This window comes from Ornithorhynchus anatinus, chromosome 18 (genome assembly GCF_004115215.2).
Source record: "Ornithorhynchus anatinus isolate Pmale09 chromosome 18, mOrnAna1.pri.v4, whole genome shotgun sequence".
NCBI lineage: Eukaryota > Metazoa > Chordata > Mammalia > Monotremata > Ornithorhynchidae > Ornithorhynchus > Ornithorhynchus anatinus.
The window spans coordinates 14,286,865-14,307,367 of NC_041745.1; the positions used below are offsets into that span (position 1 = coordinate 14,286,865).

The following is a 20,503-nucleotide window of genomic DNA, read 5'->3' on the forward strand; positions in this document are numbered from 1 at the left end:
GCAAACGGAGAAGTCTGGAGAGCAGAGAGATACCGACATGGCACTAAACCAAAACTAAGCCGAACCAAACTTAAAAAAAAAAGTCTGATAAGCCAGAGATGGCGCAGGAGGCTGAGGCACAGTGCATTTGGCCAGCGACTATTTTGTTCGAGTGGTAACCGCTGATGTTGTCAAATCCAGTCAAGGCACTTAAAGGACTTCCCGAAAATCCCACAGTAACCCAATACTTCCGGATACTGGTGGGTAGGCTTTGGAAGAACCCATAGACGATGATTTCCAAAAGATAGGGGGCAACTTTTAAAATTTAGCCCAGCTCTGTGGAATTGATAAATCTGATGATCCACATCATCCAGACCGTACAAAGGGAATTCTAAATAAGACTCAATTATACTTATTATGGCAACTGTTAAGTGCTTACTACATGCCAGGCACTGTACAAAGCGCTGGAACGCAGATGAATTTTTGTCAGCAACACTGGGCTCTAAGTGCTCGAGAAATGCCACTTTTAAGGCAGCCTCAAAACAAACGTGGTATTTAAGCATTCATTCAATAGAATGAATTAAATATTAAATAGAATTAAATACTATTGAATGAATGAATGAATGAATGAAGCATTCACTACGTGTCAAACGCCGTTAACTAATGTTGGTGTTTGTTAAGCGCTTACTATGTGCAGAGCACTGTTCTAAGCGCTGGGGGAGATACAGGGTCATCAGGTTGTCCCTCGTGAGGCTCACGGTCTTCATCCCCATTTTCCAGATGAGGTCACTGAGGCCCAGAGAAGTGAAGTGACTGGCCCACGGTCACCCAGCTGCCAAATGGCAGAGCGGTATTCAAACCCATGACCTCTGACTCCCAAGCCCGGGCTCTTGCCACTGAGCCACGCTGCTTCTGTTCTAAATACTGGCTCAGATACAAGCTAATCAGATTAGACCCAGTGCCTATCCCTCACGGGGCTCACTGAGGAGGAGTGAATCGCCATTTTTCCAAAAAAATCCAATTACAAAAACAAGATGCAGCACGCAAAGGTCTCGCAGTAAGACGGACCTAGGTTCTAATCCCCGCTTGGCCACTCATCTGCTGTGTGTCCTCGGGCAAGTCCCTTAGCTTCTCTGTGCCTCAGTTACCCATTCTCCAAAATGGGGATTAAGACAGGTGAGTGCCAGGGGGACCTAGACCGTACCCAACTTGATTAGCTTGTATCTACCCCGGTGCTTGGCACGTAGTAAGCACTTAACACCGTAACTAAAAGAAGGAAAAAAAAATTCACCGGGCAGTTTGAAAGGAAAGAGGCAGAGCCAGGTACCAAGCCAAGCAGCAAATCTAGCGAGCCTCCTGCTTCCAAACAACTCCAAAAAATAGTCCTCCATCTATCCATTCAGGACTGTTTCCTTATCATTCCCCACAGGCTCCCTCCCCATATTCCCACTCACAACCTACTTACTATGTGCAGAGCACTGTTCTAAGCGCTGGGGGAGATACAGGGTAATCAGGTTGTCCCACAAGAGGCTCACAGTTAATCCCCATTTTACAGATGAGGTAACAGAGGCACAGAGAAGTTAAGTGATTTGCCCATAGTCACACAGCTGACAAGTGGCAGATCTGAGATTTGAACTCATGACCTCTGACTCCCAAACCCGTGCTCTTTCCACTGAGCCACGCTTAACAAATACCAACATTATTCGATTAGACTGTAAGCCCGTAAAGGGCAGGGACTGTCTCTATCCGTTGCCTATTTGTAGATTCCAAGCGCTTAGTACAGTGCTCTGCACATAGTAGGCGCTCAATAAATACTATTGAATGAATGAATCTACTTCCACCCTCCGAGCTTTTCGCTGAGGCCGCGCTCTTAAGCAGAGCTCCACTCCTTCTCACTTCCCCAGCCGCTGCCGAGTCCTTTCGACCAGGGAGAGGCTGGTGACACTCTCAGCTCAACGCAGGCAGTTGTCCCCCGCCCCGTTCTGCTCCTCTTTCCCACAAAGGGCATGTGGCTAAATGCCAATTATTTCGACAGCTAATACATTCTGTCCAAATCACATCAGGTACCTGATCTCCCCATTTCCAGTCTACCCCTCTCATGACTCTGGTTCCAATCTTCATCATGGATGCCAACTCGGGCCCAGAAACCGGGAGCTGCACTGGAGCGGTTTCCTTCCTCGATTCCTCCAAAACCGTAGCCGAAGCTCCTCGGACCGAGCCGTTCATGTCGTCTTCGATGTTGTCGGAACTGGGACCTAAATGTAACGTCGAAACGTTTTAGCCGACGAGCATTTTGGGCCATTTTGAGTTAAATGATAAACGTAACTAGGAAGAAATGATGGCAACTTCTGACTTTGACCGATTATTAATGGTAACTAATGTATTCATCCTGAAAAACTCCCGTCCAGGTATAGGAAAAGTATATTTTCTACAGGAAAAGGGATTCGAAAGTTGGGCATTTTACAAATCCAACTGCTATGGCAGAAAGAGGAGACAATTAGGAATCATGAGGAGAAAACCCAATTCTAACCAGTTTATTTAGCCAAAGAATTCTTAGTGGAATCCTGAAAAAAATTGGTCAGGCTACTTATTTCTGAAGCAGGCAGGCACAAGAGCTTTAAAACCTGGCCCTCTGGAGGAGATAAAACTAATCTGACTGGCCCATCAAGCTGGAAGAGATCTTGTGAGCCTCTCCCCGCCTCACTCCACACTTCACTCGGTGCCCAGATTATCTTTCTACAGAAACGTTCTGGACTTGTGACCACCGCCCCTTGAAAATCTCCAGTGGTTGCCTATAAACCAAAAACTACTCACCACTGACTTTAAAGCTCTCCATCACCTTGCCTCTGCCTACCTCACCTCCCTTCTCTCCTACATCCCAGCTCCGCTCCTCCGGTGCTAAGCTTCTCACTGGGCCTCCATCTCGCTGCCGACCCCTGGCCCACGTCCTAATTCTGGCCTGGAACGCCCTCCCTCCTCAAATCTGCCGATTCGATTAGACTGTAAGCCCGTCAGTGGGCAGGGACTGTTGCCGAATTGTACATTCCAAGCGCTTAGTACAGTGCTCTGCACGTAGTAAGCGCTCAATAAATACTATTGAATGAATGAATGAATCCGCCAATCGCTCTTCCTCCCTTCGAAGCCCTACTGAAGGCTTCAAGAGGCCTTCCCAGACAAAGTCCCCCTTTCCTCAGCTCCCCCCGCTTCCCCGTAACCTCGACTCACTCCCTTTGCTCTCCCCCACGCACGGCACTTATGTATACATGCATTGATCGATAATTTTATTTATTTATGATGCCTCTTTATCTATTTTGATGACTGTCTTTCCCCCTTTGGACTGAAAGCCTGTCGTGGGTAGGGACTATCTCTCTTTAATGTTGTATTCTACTTGCCAAGCGCTCGGTACAGTGCTCTGCACACCATAAGTGCTCAATAAATACGACTGAATGAATACATGAATGAATGAACCTAATACAATCGAGGTCTGCAGGCACTATCCGCTTTAAATGGCTTCTTCCTGTGCTTCCAGGGAGAGAGATTCCACATACAGGACGCTCTCCTCATACTCATCACCAATAAATTCGACCTCATTCAAATTTGACTTTATCGTTGCCTCAGCCAAGAATGCTATTTCCTTTAGTTGGGAAGGCAGAGGAGACAAAGAACAACTAAAGTCACCACGCTGTTTATAATAATCCTTCACATTCTTGGAAATGGAAATGCTCACGTTTCAAAGAATTAACTAGAGATTGGAAAAGTGCACCCAGAACCGGGCACAGTCAGGTCCACCGTTGGGGTGTCGAACTGCACGCAAACAATCCCACTTCACAGTCATTTTACAACTGATTTGACAACGGATTTCGGGGGGGTAAAAAGGACCCTGAAAATTAACTCGAGCACTACATTTTCAGACAAAATTACAAGAGGAGGAATTTCCTACCTATTAGTCGCAGAGTGGTCTGAGTCAGCGCTAACATTCCAGAGTTCAGGAGCAAGGTCAAGGTATTGGCGCCGTGCTGGAGGGTCAGCATACTGAGCATGACCAAAAGAAATCGAGCCTGGGGAATGGTCCCCAGGCTCGGTCCGGCTGGATTCTCATTGGTTATAGTTTGCAGAGGAACGGGCTGGATACCTGGTTCACAACGAAAATACCCTCAGTCAACTTAACAACCGAGAAGAGCGGAGACAACAAACACGTTTCCAATCGAATCTCAAAACCTGCTGACAAAGATCTGATTTTCTGCAGCAACTGTACTTTCTGAAGTTGAATCCACTTCTCCCAGTAACACCTGATGGCTCCCGTGGCCAGCCCTCAACCCTTCCCTCTGACCTTCTAGGCTGTGCCGCTTCTTCCCTAACCTTTCCCCGCCCCATTCTCCCGAGCATTTTATTCCTAAAACACTCCTTACGCCCACCTTAAAACCACCCGGGCACAGCTCTCTCTGCTCCACTTCCTCCTGCTTCCCACCCTTGACTGACCAATGAAGTGGCCATGAAAACCTTCAGTGGCTATTTTATGGCCCCACGAGATCTTTAAGGTTTTTTGTTCTTTGGGTTTTTTTCAAATCAAAGCATTCTTAGAAATGAAGAGAGGAGAGAAAGCAAGATGTGAATTACAAGCAGAACAATTCTGTACTTTAAGCTGCTTGAAAGGTTTATGGTGAAACAACTGAAGTTTCTGGTTTATGCTATGATTCCTTCTCTTGTTTATAATCTGTGAAAACTAGAAACGGTTTAGATGCGAGGACGAAGGGTTTTCAAGGTCGACAAGCGTGTAAGTATTACCGCTGAAAAGATGTCTTAATCCAGAAAGGGATAAAATAATACCGCATTCTTTTCTCACCCACTTTGTATTCACAGGAACCCCAACAAAGGCTTACCCAGTTCTTTAAATCTGGCATTTGCGTCCAATAAAACATTCCGAATATTCTGAACAGCCCAGGCAGACAACTTCCCAAATGTAACTTCCAGCAGCATGCGATTAAAGGGTGGGATCAGATCAACATCCTTTAAACAGTCTGTGAGCGGCTCCCTTTGAAGACAGCATTTCTTATAATTATAGGATACTTACAGTGCCAAAATGACGCATTCCTCACATTTCCCCTTTCAATCAATAGCATTTATTGACTGATTGATTTACTCAGCACATTGGAGAATACAAGAGAATTACTAGGCACGATCTCACACCCGCATGGAGGATACAGTCTAATGAGGGAGATGGACTGTAAAATAAATTAGTCGGAGGGAAGCGATGGAGTAGAACAACAGGTACCTAAGAGTTCGTGTGCGTGTGGGAGTGTCCATGTACGTGTGCACGTGTGTGCCTTAGAAGAGCTAAAGTGGCAGCTGAGGGGAAGGAGGAATACAAGGTAAGGAAACGGGAAATTTAAGAAGCCGTAGGCCTCCTTGAGGAGATGTGGCTTCAGAAGAGCTCTGAAGATGGGGAGGACAATCGTCGGCCAAAAAAAGCAAACTAGGATTTCACCACTTACCCTATATGGGTTCCTTCGGGGATAAGTCGTTGCCATCCACAAAACATTGCGTACTGCACAGATGGAAGCAAAAAGTTTTTAGTCGCCAGCTTCAAAATTGTATCTATCCCTTCCAGACGAACTTCAGCTCTCTCCAACTGCCGAGAAGAGAAAGAGGAATCTTTATAATGTCTGTAAAGCAGTCGGTATGTGGTAAAGGACTGTTCGCCCGACTTTACCTGCTTTAATAAACACTTTCTCATCTTCTCTACGTCCACTGGCTCTTCCTTAAGTGCAAATTCTACGATGGTATTGAGGAGTGCAGACTGAGGATATAAGCCTTGAACATTCTGTTTCAACCACTTATATTTATGTACACCGGTAACTGTGCTCAGCAGTGGCTGCCACTTGTCCTAAAAATAGAAACCATTAGCTTCAAAGTGAATTAATACATTACCGATTTTGATCTAAAAAAGTACTCTTTATTTACATTTTGCTCAACAACCTCCTCAAGTCCCAAAATGATAACGGCGATGTTAACTACGTCACAAATACCTCTAGGTTAAGGACTGCTCTCAAATGCTCTTAAAATGGGGTGCTATTCTGTCCAGACCAGCTCCCCTCACATCCACAAGTGGAAGACTACTTGTAGGACACATTCACTCTTAGTTCCCCATCAGCTCTTCCAGGGGAAATACTATTTGTAGGATATCATAACAAATACCATATTGGAAAAAAAAATTGGGGAAGAGGACAATAATAATTGTAACAGTAAGATTGTGATATTTTACAGATGAGGTAACTGAGCCACTGAAAAGTGCAATGACTTGCCCAGGGTTACGCAGCAGACAAGTGGCAGAGCCAGGATTAGAACCCAGGACTTTCTGACTCCCAGGCCCACGCTGCTTCTCCAAGGTGGAGAAGGAATCACGTCCATTTTCGAGACAGTTAGGGAGTCAAGTGGTTGAAGGGACCAGATGCAGAGCTCGGTCTCCATCTGGTCTTCTGTGGTAAGAAACCAAAGCGCCGGCTTGAGAAACTGGGGGTTTGTGGAGTAAATTGTGATCAGCAAGGGCGAACCAGCCGGGAAGATCAATGGACACAGAGTTAGCACAAGCAGGAAAGTGCGAGGGTTTAGGAGGAGGTCGCCCCTAGGAATAAGTTCTAATTAGGGGAAAGGTGATGATGCCCAATTTGGTTTAAGAGATATTGGGCAAATAAAACTCAAGTGAATACTGATCACATAAATGAAAAAGAGAGTCAGTTGCCTGTTAATAACCAGGAAAGCCACGCTTTCAGTATCAATCGTATATACTGAGCACTGTACTTCAGCACTTGGGAGAATACAACATCACAACATAACAGATATATTCCCTGCCTACAACAAGTTTACTGTCTAGACGGGGAGAGAGACATTAATAGGAATAAATGAATTATGGATATATACAGAAGTGCTGTGGGGCTGTAGGGCGAGTATAGAGAGCAAGTCAAGACGATGCAGAAGGGAGTGGGAGGAGAGGAAATGAGGGCTGAGTCAGGGAAGGCCTCCTGGAGAAAATGTACCTTCAATAAGGCTTTGAAAGGGGGGGAGGAGAGTAACCGTCTTTGGATATGGAGATGGTGGGCATTCCATTCATTCAATTCATTCAATAGTATTTATTGAGCGCTTACTATGTGCAGAGCACTGTACTAAGCGCATGAGGCAGGACGTGGTCGAGAGGTCGGCGGCGATCTAGACAAGATGGGAGTACAGTGAGTAGGTTGGCATTAGAGGAGCGAAGTGCAGGCTGGGCTGTAGGAAGGGAGTAGAAAGGTGAGCTAATAATGTTGGTATTTGTTAAGCGCTTACTATGTGCAGAGCACTGTTCTAAGCACTGAGGGAGATACAAGGTAATCAGGTTGCTCCACATGAGGCTCACAGTTAATCCCTATTTTACAGATGAGGGAACTGAGGCACAGAGAAGTGAAGTGACTTGCCCACAGTCACACAGCTGACAAGTGGCAGAGCTGGAATTCGAACCCATGACTTCTGACTCCAAAGCCCGGGCTCCTTCCACTGAGCCATGAGGGCACAAGGTGATTGAGGGCTTTAAAGCCGATGGTAAAGGGTTTCTATTGAGGATGAGGTAGATGGGCAACTATTGAAGGTTCCTGAGGAATGGGGCGACATGTTCCGAATGTTTCTGTAGAAAAATGATCGAGGCGGCAGAATGAAACCATGGACTGGAGTGGGGAGAGACAGGAGGCAGGGAGATCAGCAAGGAGGCTGACAGAGTAATCAAGGTGGATAGATGAAATTACTGGATTACCGTGGTAGCACTCCGGATGGGGAGAAAAGGGCAGATTTAAGCAATGCTGTGAAGGTTGAACCAAAGGCATTTAGTGATGGGTTTGACACTCAAATCTACATCTCCTCGCCTGTTCTCTCCCCCTCCCTCCAGGCTCGTATCTCCTCCTGCCTTCAGGATATCTCCATCTGCCACCTAAAACTCAACACGTTCTTTATCTTCCCTCCCTACCCCTGTCCTCTCCCTGACTTCCTTGTCACTGTGGACTTCATGACCATCCTTCCCGTCTCTCAAGCCCGCAACCTCGGTGTCTTCCTTGACAGACGCTAGACTGGAGGGGGTCAAGGAGAAAAATTTGGAGGAGTGGAACTTGAGACAGTGGACCTAGAGAACTTGCTCGAGACGTCTGCAGGGGAACGGTGGGAGGGAGATGGGGCGATAACTGGAGGGAGCCGTGGGGTCAAGGGAGGATTGTTTTAGGATAGGGGAGACATGAACATATTCAACAGCAGTAAGGGAGAAAGCCACCGGAGAGCACTGTTGAAGACGGCGGTCAGGGAGGGAAGAGGAGAGGCAAGTGTTCTGATATAGTGTGAAGGGATTGGGTCGGATATGCAGGTGAAGAAGGTGGATTTTGAGAGAAAGCAGGAGATCTCCTCTTGGGACAATGCTGGGGAGGATGGGAAAGTTGAAAAAGGGGCAGGAGGCGGGACGGACTGGAAAGGAGCAGACTTTAGGGAGATCACACCTGAGAGTTGCAATTTTATCAATAAAATCGGTAGCCAGTTCATTAGGAACAGGGATGGGGAAGGTGGGGGGCGAGGGATTTGAGATGGAGTTAAACATCTGGAACAACTGACGAGGGCAATGAGCACGGGTGTCACTAAGGATGGAGAAATAATTTTGCCGGGGCAGAGGAGAAGGCACAGTTAAAGCCTACAAGGATAGACAAGGTCGGCTTGATAAATAGATTTCTGCCAGTAGCACTGTGCAGCTCATACACAAGAGCTAAGGGAGCGGCTATCGAGGTGATCCAGGGCTGGGGGTGAGTGGTAAGAGACTGATGACATCTTCTAGAAATCTTCTAGACTGTGAGCCCACCTTCTAGACCGTGAGCCCACCTTCTAGACTGTGAGCCCGCTGTTGGGTAGGGATTGTCTGTATTCGTTGCTGAATTGTACTTTCCAAGCGCTTAGTACAGTGCTCTGCACACAATAAGTGCTCAATAAATACGATTGAATGAATGATGAAGGCATACAGCAGTGAGAGAGTTGAGTTGAGTACAGAGGTTGGAGGTAAGGGCATCTCTCCTCCCTTCTCTCTTTCTACTGCCCACCCAGCACGCTGCGCTCCTCTGCCGCCCACCTCCTCACCGTCCCCCGGTCTCGCCTCTCCCGCCGTCGACCCCTGGGCCATGTCCTCCCGCGGTCCTGGAACGCCCTCCCTCCTCACCTCCGCCAATCTAATTCTCTTCCCCTCTTCAAATCCCTACTTAAAGCTCACCTCCTCCAAGAGGCCTTCCCAGACTGAGCTCCCCCCATTTTTCCCTCTGCTCCCTCTACCCCCCCTTCACCTCTCCGCAGTTAACCCTCTTCTCCCCCTTTTCCCTCTCCTCCTCCCCCTCTCCCGTCCCACCCCCTCAGCAGTGTACTCGTCCACTCAACTGTATATATCTTCATCACCCTATTTATTTTGTTTAATGAGATGCACATCACCCTGATTCTATTTATTTGCCATTGTTTTCATGAGATGTTCTTCCCCTTGACTCTATTTATTGCCACTGTTCTTGTCTGCCTGTCTCCCCCGATTAGATTGTAAGCCCATCAAAGGGCAGGGACTCTCTCTATATGTTGCCGACTTGTACATTCCAAGTGCTTAGTACAGTGCTCTGCACATAGTAAGCGCTCAATAAATACTATTGAATGAATGAATCAATTTGGTCATGAAGGGAAGACAGTTTTGGTATGGTGCTAAATGGGCATGAGGACTTGAGAAAACTGGATGGGACTGGACCAAAAGATCAGAGGCTTCTATGGGACAACAGGACAGATCTGCGAGGAGTACGTGTGCGGGAGAGAAGCAGGCGAGGAGGCTGCGGTCAGAGAGCGGGATTTCAGAGTTGGTGAGGGCAGAGACCGTAGAGACTAGAGACGATGAGATCAAGTGTGTGTCTGAATTGGTGAGGGCAGAGCTGGAGTGGAGTAGGGGTGAGAAGTGATAGAAAGTGGGGAGCGGAGGGTCATCGGGAACAAATTTATGTGGACACTGAAGTCCCCAAGGATCAACGAAGGTGAGAAAGGGATCAAAATGGTTCAGAGAGTTGGAAATAATAATAATGTTGGTGTTGGTTAAGCGCTTACTATGGGCAGAGCACTGTTCTAAGCGCTGGGGTAGATACAGGGTAATCAGGTTGTCCCACATAAGGCTCACAGACTTCATCCCCATTTTACAGATGAGGTAACTGAGGCACAGAGAAGTGAAGTGACTTGCCCACAGTCACACAGCTGACAGATGGCAGAGCTGGGATAGGGTCTGGGGGGTAGATGATTGACATCTGGAGTGGATGAAGGAGGCGGATGATATAGCCTTCAAAGGAAAGGAAAGAGAGGGATGGGGAAGCTGAATTGGTACGAAAGCACTGGGGAGCAAGAAGGAACCCAACTCCTCCCCCTTTCCCAGTGAGTCTTGGGGAGTGGATGAAGATGAGGCCCCCTCTAGATAGAGCAGCATGAGCAACCATGTCACCAAAGGAGAGCCAGATTGCAGTGAAGGCGAGGAGGAGAAGTGCTTGGGTCAGGAACGGGTCAGGGGCGCACAGTGGGTGTGACTACGACAAGCTCTGGAGAGATGGTTATCCCAAGCGGGTAGGGAGGGTACGATTTTACCTGTGGCTGAGCCCCGGCACCTAGTACTGAGGGAATGGAGAAGCAGTGTGGCTCAATGGAAAGAGCCCGGGCTTGGGAGTCAGAGGTCACAGGTTTGAATCCCGGCTCTGCCACTCCTCCTAGTCTCCTAGGACTCCTAGGAGAGGTCGGAAAATGGGAAGCAGCACAGTCTGGGAGATTTGAAGGTGGAAAGAATTCCAGGCATAGCGTGAGCAGCGATTGAATGAATGAGACAAAATGAGGAGGTTCATTTGGGAGGAGTGGTAAGGGTGGGCTGGGATGTGGTGGAAGAAGAGTGCTCTAAGTAATACTAAGCAGGTATTCAGTGCGTTCAACACGGGCACACACACACACTGACCATTTGCTTTCGATGCCCCAGCGGCCTGTATCCAACAGCCTCATGTTGTTGAACGCAAGTTCTCAAAATACCTTTCAATATTCTACCCAAACTTGCACAGCGAAAACACCTGTTAAGGTAGAAAAGGGTCTTCCAGGCTGGATGGACCGCGGTCTGAACCAGGAACATGGGCCTCGGGGCCAGATGCCCTAGGTTCTCAACCCGGCTTCGCCACTTACCCGCCCTGGGTGACGGCGGGCAACTCGTTTCAACTTAACTTCTCTGGGTCTCGGTTTCCTCATATGTAAACTCTTAGACTGTGAGCCCACTGAGGGACAGGGAGTGTGTCCGATCTTATTCTATTGTACTATCCCACGCACGGAGTAAGCACTCACAAATAGCATTTTTTCAAATAGCATTTTTTCAAAAAGTGTCTGTATCTCACTTTTTATCAGGCAAGGGCTTCGCATTAGGTTCTTGGGGAACATACAGAAGAAGGTAAAGGAAAGATCTCGGTTCTCAAGGAACTTACAATATGACACAGTATAGACAAACCGGATGAATATATTCTGACTGCGAGTGAGAGAATGGATGTAAAGAATGGAGCCAAGTAAATTAATCAATCCAAGGGAGCACTGCTTCCAGGCCTTGTGTTTGGAGATGGGAAAGGACTAAAAATAACCCCACTGAATCTGGAACTTCCAGTGGGAAAGACAACTCCTGGGATTGATGACCGGACCAGACTGGTGAAAGAGAAATGAGTGGGAAAGACGCCCTACGTTACTCCCTGATACTCCACCCACAAATAACCCACAAGCACCTTAAGCCCAATAGGTCTAAAGCTGCGCTCTTCATCTTCCGGCCAAAATGCTCTCCTTCGTCTCACTTTCCCATCACCAAGGCTCAACCTCCCCACCGCTGAAGTCCCTAACTTTGGTATTATTCTTGACCTCTTGCTCTCTTTCAACTCTCACATTCAGTCTGTGAATACTGTCAGTTCCTCCCCCAATAACATTCACTCCCCAGATCTGCCCCTTTCTTCCAAATGGCCACCACCATCATATCCCAGCTAGACTCCTGAACGAACTTTCTCCCTGGTCCCTGTGCCTCCGGCTTCTCCCCTCTCCAGTCCGTATCTATCCCAGCTTCCCAGATCACCGTACTCACGCGTCGTTTTGACGTGGCTTTCCATTCCTCAAAAATCTTCAACCGTCACCCAGTCCTCCCCACATCAAAGTCAAAAAGTTGATCGCGGTTTTTAAAGCACTCTATCAGCTCTCTTACACAAACTTCTCCACTCTCTTCTACTACGACCCAGCTCTCTCTTTGCTCCTCCCAATCTCATCTCCTCACTGGGCCTCACTCTTAACTCCGCTGCCCGACCGCTAGCTTACGATCTACCTCTGGCCTGAATCAATTCCCTCACCTTCAAACACCACCTCTGGACCTCAGCAATCCCTAACACTGAAGCCCGTTAGAAATCCCAACTCCCCTGGGAGGTTTACCCCAACTGATTCGTCTTCCTCGGTCAGGTCCTCTAGCACCACCTGAGCATTTAGGCACTCACAACTTCCCACAGCCCACGTGTACGTATTGATATCAATACTCTACTATTTCTGTACTTGCCTGTAAATTATTTTGTACCTGCCTCCCCCATTTAGACTTTAAGCTCCTTGAGGGAAGGGATGATAGTCAAGACGAAATGACTACTAATAATCCTAAAACCCTGGGAAAATATGGCTGTGTACACAAGTTTCCTTTCTGAAGCATTCATTTCACCCTAGGCCGGATAGGATATCGCCCTATCGACGGAGCTGCACTTTTGCTTTTCTTTTAATCCTCTCCAAATTCAGGAAGATACTTTACCTTTGGTGATTTAAGTGGTAAGGGTCTTTTCTCAACCGAAACAGGGCTGTGGGATAGAAGGCACGGCTCTTCTAAGTCTCCCTCTTCATTTCCAATTTTAGATTCTTCCACATCAGCAGATTCTGACTTTTTGGGCACTGTAAACACAGGGGGGGAAAAAAAACCCTCCTTTTGTAAAAATTCTTCTCCAACAGTGATTACATTTAGATAAAGTGCATCAATATTGTCTTATAATAGCCCTATAAAATCAACTTTAACAGTGTGCCCACAAAGGCTCAGTACTGAATTAATGAATATGTTTTCTCTCTGAAATACAGCATATAAGTGAAATCCCATCCCGCCAACACTGGCCAGGGACAAGATGGACGCCTCCCATCTCTAATTAGCTCCAGCCTGTTCATCTATTCTGAACGCTCTTTGAGCCTTTACTCTCGCTCCCTGTTTCTCCCTCCTGCCAGACACTCTTTCCACTTCTCTCCATTTCTGCCCTCTTTTCTCCCATCTGTCCTAGACAACCTGGGGCATTCTGAATAGAACACTGACCCCGATCAAAAACGTTATTTCCTGAGAACCATTATATCCTGTCAAAACTTAGTACAGTGCCTGGCACATGGTAAGCACTTAAATACCATTTTTAAAAAAGGTAGGGCTTTAAAAATTTGGAAAACCTTAGCTCTGCTGCAGAGAGCCAATCCCTGGGTATGAGAAGTAAGGAAACTAATCAGCCATATGAAGCCAAACTGTCCTGACCATAAGCCCTTTTGCCCACTCCTGGATGATAGAAATAATCAGTTTATAAAAGAGGCGGGGTGGAAGAAAGACGGCTGGGTCAAGCCAAAGGACATAACAGATTTGAGGAAGAAAAGTGGCGGGATCTTCTCAGCCTCCTGCAAAGGAACAGGCAGAAAAAGTGAAGAAGGAGGGTCAAAGTAGTGGGGTTCAGCCACATGTCTGTATGCAGATGGAGACTGATTAATTCTGTGGTAAAAACAAACACCTCTTGTCCATCTGCATTTCACAATTTGCCCATTAAGGCCTAGGTTGAATCTCTATTGATCAGAACTCTACCGACTGCCAGGCCGACAATCTCAAGCCCCCAGAGTTACGGAAGTTGACCCGAAACACACGGGCTTTGCTTCCCAAAGCAACAGGTACGTTCAATGTTATACCAAAAAAAAACCCCATAAAATTTCCTAAAAATCTCTCTTTTAATGCCCACCCCCAAGATTGGCAATAGAGCAGCATATATCCACCATGGTACCTGACTGCAAGGACAGGAGCAGCTGAAAAATCCTCAGGAACACATATCGCTAGACAAGACATTAAAAAACGGCTAGTCCCAACCACAACAAAAATCACCGGCCGGACAGGGTGTTTGCCTGTGCCCAGGACTTAGAAAATAAAATAAAATTCAGAGTCCTGAATGGAAAGGACCAACAGACTATTTGGTCGATACGTCACGTACAATTAGCACAGGTCTCTCCTCCTAACGCATAAAATGGGTCTAAAGTCCAACCACTGAAAAATCCTTCGGAAAAGGTACTCAAAATGGCATGTTCCCTTAAATGCTCTTCTTCCAGGGATGCTCCCTCTACCCTCCAGCCTCCCTGCTTGCTGCATTCTGTGTCCCGAGCCCCACCAGAGAGTGGAAATGATGCTGCACAACCACTAACACTGGAAACAATTTTTTTGCCCTAATACTCGGGTCTAGAAGTATCAAGGCTGAAGTTCGTCCACCATTTTCCATGGGAGACTCCATCCCTTAGCATTACCAATGGATGACAATAGTGGTTACAAAGTTGTCTGCATAATTGGCTATTTGTAAGAAGCATTTTAGGCCTTAAACCTTTTGATGCAATTAAGCAATCCATTAGGCACTCGTCTCTCATCTTCTATAGTGGGTAGTGGGTACTGAGGGAGTGAAAGTAGATACAATGACCCTTTGTCCATGAGGACCTCACAAAACAGGTTGGAAATACTCCTAGGACAAGAATTTTTGAACTATCATGACAACACTTCATTCAATGTACCCTTCAATGAAAAAACCTTCTCAATACCTCATCCATCCAATGGTGACGCGGTTCCCATAACCATGTGTAAGAAACTTGACGGAAGGGAATGAGCCGTCTTTACTCACCTTAAAATGTGCAAGGGCCCATTGATGAGCGTTTGAAAAACAGAATGACTATACATAAGCAGTCTCTATCACAGCATGGAACGATCGTCCCACCGCCCAGTCGCCTTACCTCTTGTTTTCCTCCTTTCCCGGATGATCTTCTGGGCCATCCTCCTCCAGCGAGGCAAAGAGCTGAGGAGTTTTAGCTTGGACATAATCGAGAGGTCATTGCAGACTGCAGGGCGCAGTTCATTAAAAAGGAAGCGCAAACGTTCGATGACAGGAGCACACACCTCTTTGTACGAACGGCCCTGTTCCTGGTGGGTCTGCAGGACAAACGGAGCACGGAGCAGTCAATCGATCAGTAGTATTTATTGAGCGCTTACTGTGTGCAGAACACCGTACTAAGCACTTGGGAGAGTAGAGTATAGCAATATAACAGACACATTCCCTGCCCATGGCGCGCTAAGCCCGCCCCATCTGCAAAGTCTTCTTACAACCCCATCTTCTCCCAGCTTTTCTTGACTACTTTCTCGACACCCCGAGTTGTGTCAACCGCACGGCCATCTCGAGCATCTGCATATTCGTCTGAATCCATTCTCAGGACTCCCGTATACTGAATGTTCAATTTAGTTAGTCTGATTGCCACTGCTTGTAAGACTTCCAACAGAAAACAATAATAATCGTGATGGTATTTGTTAGGCGCTTACTATGTGCCGAGCACCATTCTAGACGCTGGGGTAGATGCAAGGTTATCAGATTGTCCCACATGGGGTTCCCCGTCTTAATCTCCATTTTACAGATGAGGTAACTAACTGAGGCCCCGAGAAGTTAAGTGACTTACGTTGAACCAACGGAAGTTTCTAGTTTACGCTAAAATTCCTTCTCTTAATAATAAATAATGTTGGTATTCATTAAGCGCTTACTATTTGCCAAGCACCGTTCTGAGCACTGGGGTTGATACAGGGCAATCGGGTTGTCCCACTTGAGGCTCACTGTCTTAATCCCCATTTTACAGATGAGGCAACTGAGGCCCCGCGAAGTTAAGTGACATGTTGAAACATCGGAAGTTTCTAATTTACGCTAAAATTCCTTCTTAATGATAATGTTGGCATTGGTTAAGTGCTTACTACGTGCCGAGAACTGTTCTAAGCACTGGCGTAGATGCAGGGCAATCAGGTTGTCCCACTTGAGGCTCACGGTCTTAATCCCCATTTTACAGATGAGGCAACTGAGGCACCGAGAAGGCAAGTGACTTGCCCAGAGTCAGACCGCTGATGGGTGGCGGAGCCTGGATTCTTTCCACTGAGCCACGCTGCTTCTGTGTAAACCAGAAACGGGCGACCCCAAGTCAGACGGCTGACAAGTGGCGGAGCTGAGATTAGAACCCACGACCTCTGACCCCCAAGGCCGTGCTCTTTCCACTACACGGCTTTTCTAATCTATCCCTCCTGTCAAAGCATAAGCTCCCTGGGGCTGGGAACATTTCCTCTGCCCTGCACTCAGATGTTCGGGAAAGTCTTTCGATCACCACTCCGACGGGGACAAATTGGTTTTTTCTCCCCCGGCCCCACACACCCACGACTGAAGGAGCCGGTTGTTAGCTGACCACACAATTACCTTAATTAGAGAGCATTTTGCTTGGTAGACAACCCGACACACTTCCACGACAGACTTGGGTAACGTCCTGTGCTTGACTTGTTCAACTCCAAGGGTGCCGGGATGGACTAAAGACAACACTACGTGTCCTGCCAGAGACATCGAAGAGACGGTTGAGCACACCCGAGTGAACGGCCAGGCAAATTGAAAAACGTGCCATCGCTTGTCTAGGAACTGACCCCGCATACCTAAATCCTCGTGTTTTAGAAGACAACATAACAGCAGGCGGCCTACTTCTTCCACAGGGTGTTCGGGAGGAAAGGTTATCGGGGTGGTCAAATGGCACTGCTTACAGTATCTTTCTATCTGACACAGAAAGTCCTGCACGCAGAGACATAAGAAGGGTACAGATTAGCCATCGTCAACATCTCGGAGGAATCTTCACTTCTTCACTCTGGAATTGCAGGAGGCCCAAGAGAGAATCATAGGAGAGGAAGCGGAGAGGCGAACAGCTCGTGTGAGGACTGACGGGAGGGAGACGGGGTGAGGCGGCTGGGAAGGTTGTTTTTTTTTTTTAGAATGAGGGATACACGAGCAGGTTTGAAAGCGCTTAGAGAAAAGAGCTATTGGAGAGTGAGAGGTTGAAGACGTGGCCAGGAAGCAAGAGTTTTACCTATGTTTCGCGACGATAGGGGGCTCACCTGGATGGAATCAAGCTCTGCGGAGGAAGGCTGGACGTGCAAGTAAGGGTTGGGACATTGTGTTGGATAACCTTCTACTATTCCCTGAATTTACAACTTCCCCTCTGAGGAAATCACGGCTTGCAACTAGTGTGTCGTGGATTGCCTCGCAAATGAAATGGTGCAGATTGTTTCGTAATTGCCTAAAAGCCTCTAAAAGGAGCCGCTTTCCGTGTCTGTGGAAGATTTTTTTAATGGGATTCACTAAGTGCAGTTCTAAGCACTGGGGAAGATACAAGTTAAACAGATTGGACACTGTCCCTGTCCCACATGGGACCCAAGGTCTAAATAGGAGGGAAAACATGCATTTAATCCCCCTTTTACAGAACTGAGGCACAGAGAAGTTAAATGATGGCCCAGGCTCACCCAGCTGGTAACTGGCAGAGCTGGGATTAAAACCCAGGTCCTCCGACTCTTACGTCCATGCTCTTTCACTAAGCCACGTCACTATATACTCTTAATACCTTCGTGTACGCTTCGGTAGATTCCGATACTCATCCAAGATATTCGAACACGACTGTCTTAATCTACCAAAATGATCACATCCCAGATTTGAGTAGATATACAGGACTAACCTTGCTTTTGACAACTTAACTCTCGGTTTTACCCGCCCCCCGGGTTCACTGAATTAAATACGGTGGTGAGATTCCCCAATCTGGCCTCAAAAACCATGCATATGGCAAACACCATGAATTGATTGTGATTCAACAGTTGAATTAAGTCTCAAGGCCTATCACAGAGTTTACAGAAGCACCCAAAACACAGAATACATCCATTTTATGCATCAGCTTAAAATGCAATGCTGGGGAAGATGCAAGTTAAACAGATTGGACACTGTCTCTGTCCCACATGGGACAAAGCTTACCTTCACAGTGTGATCCTGAATATTGTTGTCGGCGATGGCTTGCAGAAAGGGCTGGGAATGGTCACTCCACGTCAATCTTTGGGAATAGAGTTTGGATTTACTGGCAGCGGTATTACCAGGAGAACTGCAGTGGTCTTCATCTTTCTCTTCATTGTAACTATAATGTATCTGACTGGTCTGCAAACCTCCAGAGAATATAGACGACTTAAGCCACTCTAGAAAGATCGAAAAGAAATACCAGAGGAAGATCAACTGTTAAGCAACAGTGGATGGGAAATTTTCATTAGAAAACAGAGTAGCAAATTTCATTTATTTTCCAACTGGTTTGAGTACTCGGCTGATATTCCGAACTTTGGCCCGAACTAACTGGGTGTGGAAGAGTACTTTGTATTTCAGTGTGATGTGAAAGACAACAGGTACTTGCCCTAATTACTGGAGAAGTCACCATAACAGAGCTGTGAAAAAAGGAAAAGCACCTGGACCTGGTAGATACCTGCTAATATCTTACAAGCATGGAGGAGACCCATTTCTTAAAGTCAGTCAGTGAATCATATTTATTGAGCGCTTCCTTTGGGCAGCTCACTGTACTGAGAGCTTGGGAGACTACAATATAAGAGACACATTCCCTGTCCACAACGAGCTTACATTCAGGGGTGTTAAGTATTGATCATGTTTAAAAGGTGAAGGAAATAGGAGCCTTCTCCCCAAGAACTACTAGACACAGATAACGTAGGGAAGAAATGGAGAGATGTGAACCTTAAGTGCTTACAACTTGGATAAGGCGGCAGATTATTGTTCCAGGAAGGATTCTCAAACCAAAAGGGGATTCCAAAATACCAGAGCCTGGGACCAAATGAACTGAAAATACTTTGGGCAGCTCGTTGTACTAAGAGCTTGGAAGAGTACAATATAAGAGACACATTCCCTGTCCACAATGAGCTTAGAGTCTAGAGGGAGAGGCAGACATTTATAATAAATAAAATTACAGATATTTACAAAAGTGCTGTGGGGCTGGAGGAGGGGGCCGTAAAAAGGGAGCACGTCAGGGTGACAAAGAAGGGAGTGGGAGAGGAGGAAATGAGGACTCGGTGAGGGAAAGCCTCTTGGAGGAGATGGGCCTTCAATAAGGCTTTGAAGGCGGAGGGTTGGGGGTTAAATGTCTTAGGATACGAAGAGGGAGGGCACTCCAGGCCAGAGGCTCGTCTCGGGCGAGAGGTCGGCAGCGAGATGGGTGAGATCGAGGTCAGTGAGAAGGTGAGCACTGGAGGAGTGAAGCGTGTGGGCTGGGTTGAGATAGGAGAGTAACAAGGTGAAGTTGGAAGGGGCCAGGTGTCGGAGAGTTTTAGAGTGCTTTAAATACAGAAACTCTTCCCCAGATGATGAAACACGAAGGACCTCAGACGCCACCATCCCCGCCACCTTCAAGAACGAAGCGGGAGGAGCCGATTGCAGCAGACAGATATGGTACCTCATAACTCTCCATTCCCGGTAAGACTAAGGCATCAGAGTTCGAAGCCAGTTCATGACGGTACGGCTGACTGGGGAGGAGTAGGGGGTGCCAGCTAGTGTCCGTTTGTCATCACCAACTGAGTAAAGCTCAACTGAGTCGGCGAGGAGACGGCTGCCGTGGGAAAGGCAGGATATGACGTATAATTAGACCGGCAAGACGGCGGTTTGGTTGGAGAGGAAAGGGCAGATTCTAGAGGTGGTAAAAAGTAGAACCTAAAGGATTTGGGTGACAAACTGGATATGCAGGTTGAAAGAGAGATGAGTTGGAAATAATGCCAAGGTTGTGGCTTGTAAGACAGGAAGGAGAGCAGTAGTGTCCAGAGTGAGGGCAGAGTCGGGGGAAGAAGAGAGTCTGGGTGGGAAGATGAGGAGCAACATGGCTCAGTGGAAAGAGCATGGACTTGGGAGTCAAAGATCAGGGGTTCAAATCCCAGCTCAGCCGCTTGTCAGCTGTGTGACCCTGGGCAAGTCACCTCATTTCTCTGTGCCTCAGTTACCCCATCTGTAAAATGGGGATGAAGACTGTGAGCCCCACAACCTGATCATCTAGTATCCTCCCCAGCACTTAGAACAGTGCTTTGCACATAGTAAGCGCTTACCAAATGCCATTATTATTATTTTGGAAATGTTAAGTTTGCGGTGTCAGCAGGACATCCAAATCAGAGATGTCCCGAAGGCAGGAGAAAATGTGAGGTTGTAGAGAAGAGAAAGGAACAAGTCTTTTTGCATTAAGGCTTCATAAGAATTGAGAAACAAGGAGTCGAAAGCAAACGCAGCCCCAGGAACTGTAAGCAACAAATGTAATAGTAATAATAATGTTGGTATTTGTTAAGCGCTTCCTACGTGCA

At 47.1% G+C, this 20,503-nt stretch overlaps 1 protein-coding gene across 4 annotated transcripts in view; it reads right to left on the reverse strand.

The window, feature by feature from the left end:
• Positions 1–20,503, reverse strand: part of HERC2 (HECT and RLD domain containing E3 ubiquitin protein ligase 2) — a 217,205-nt gene that overhangs the window by 109,754 nt on the left and 86,948 nt on the right. For all 4 annotated transcript variants that reach the window (XM_029083305.1, XM_029083306.1, XM_029083302.2 and 1 more), the window contains exons 27-36: positions 18,147–18,361; positions 16,790–16,922; positions 16,563–16,690; positions 15,073–15,268; positions 12,827–12,963; positions 5,690–5,863; positions 5,472–5,608; positions 4,860–5,011; positions 3,920–4,111; positions 2,047–2,234 (exon numbers count right to left, since the gene is read on the reverse strand). In XM_029083305.1, the coding sequence (XP_028939138.1) occupies positions 2,047–2,234; positions 3,920–4,111; positions 4,860–5,011; positions 5,472–5,608; positions 5,690–5,863; positions 12,827–12,963; positions 15,073–15,268; positions 16,563–16,690; positions 16,790–16,922; positions 18,147–18,361 (1,652 nt within the window). The remainder of the gene's footprint in view (positions 1–2,046; positions 2,235–3,919; positions 4,112–4,859; positions 5,012–5,471; positions 5,609–5,689; positions 5,864–12,826; positions 12,964–15,072; positions 15,269–16,562; positions 16,691–16,789; positions 16,923–18,146; positions 18,362–20,503) is intronic.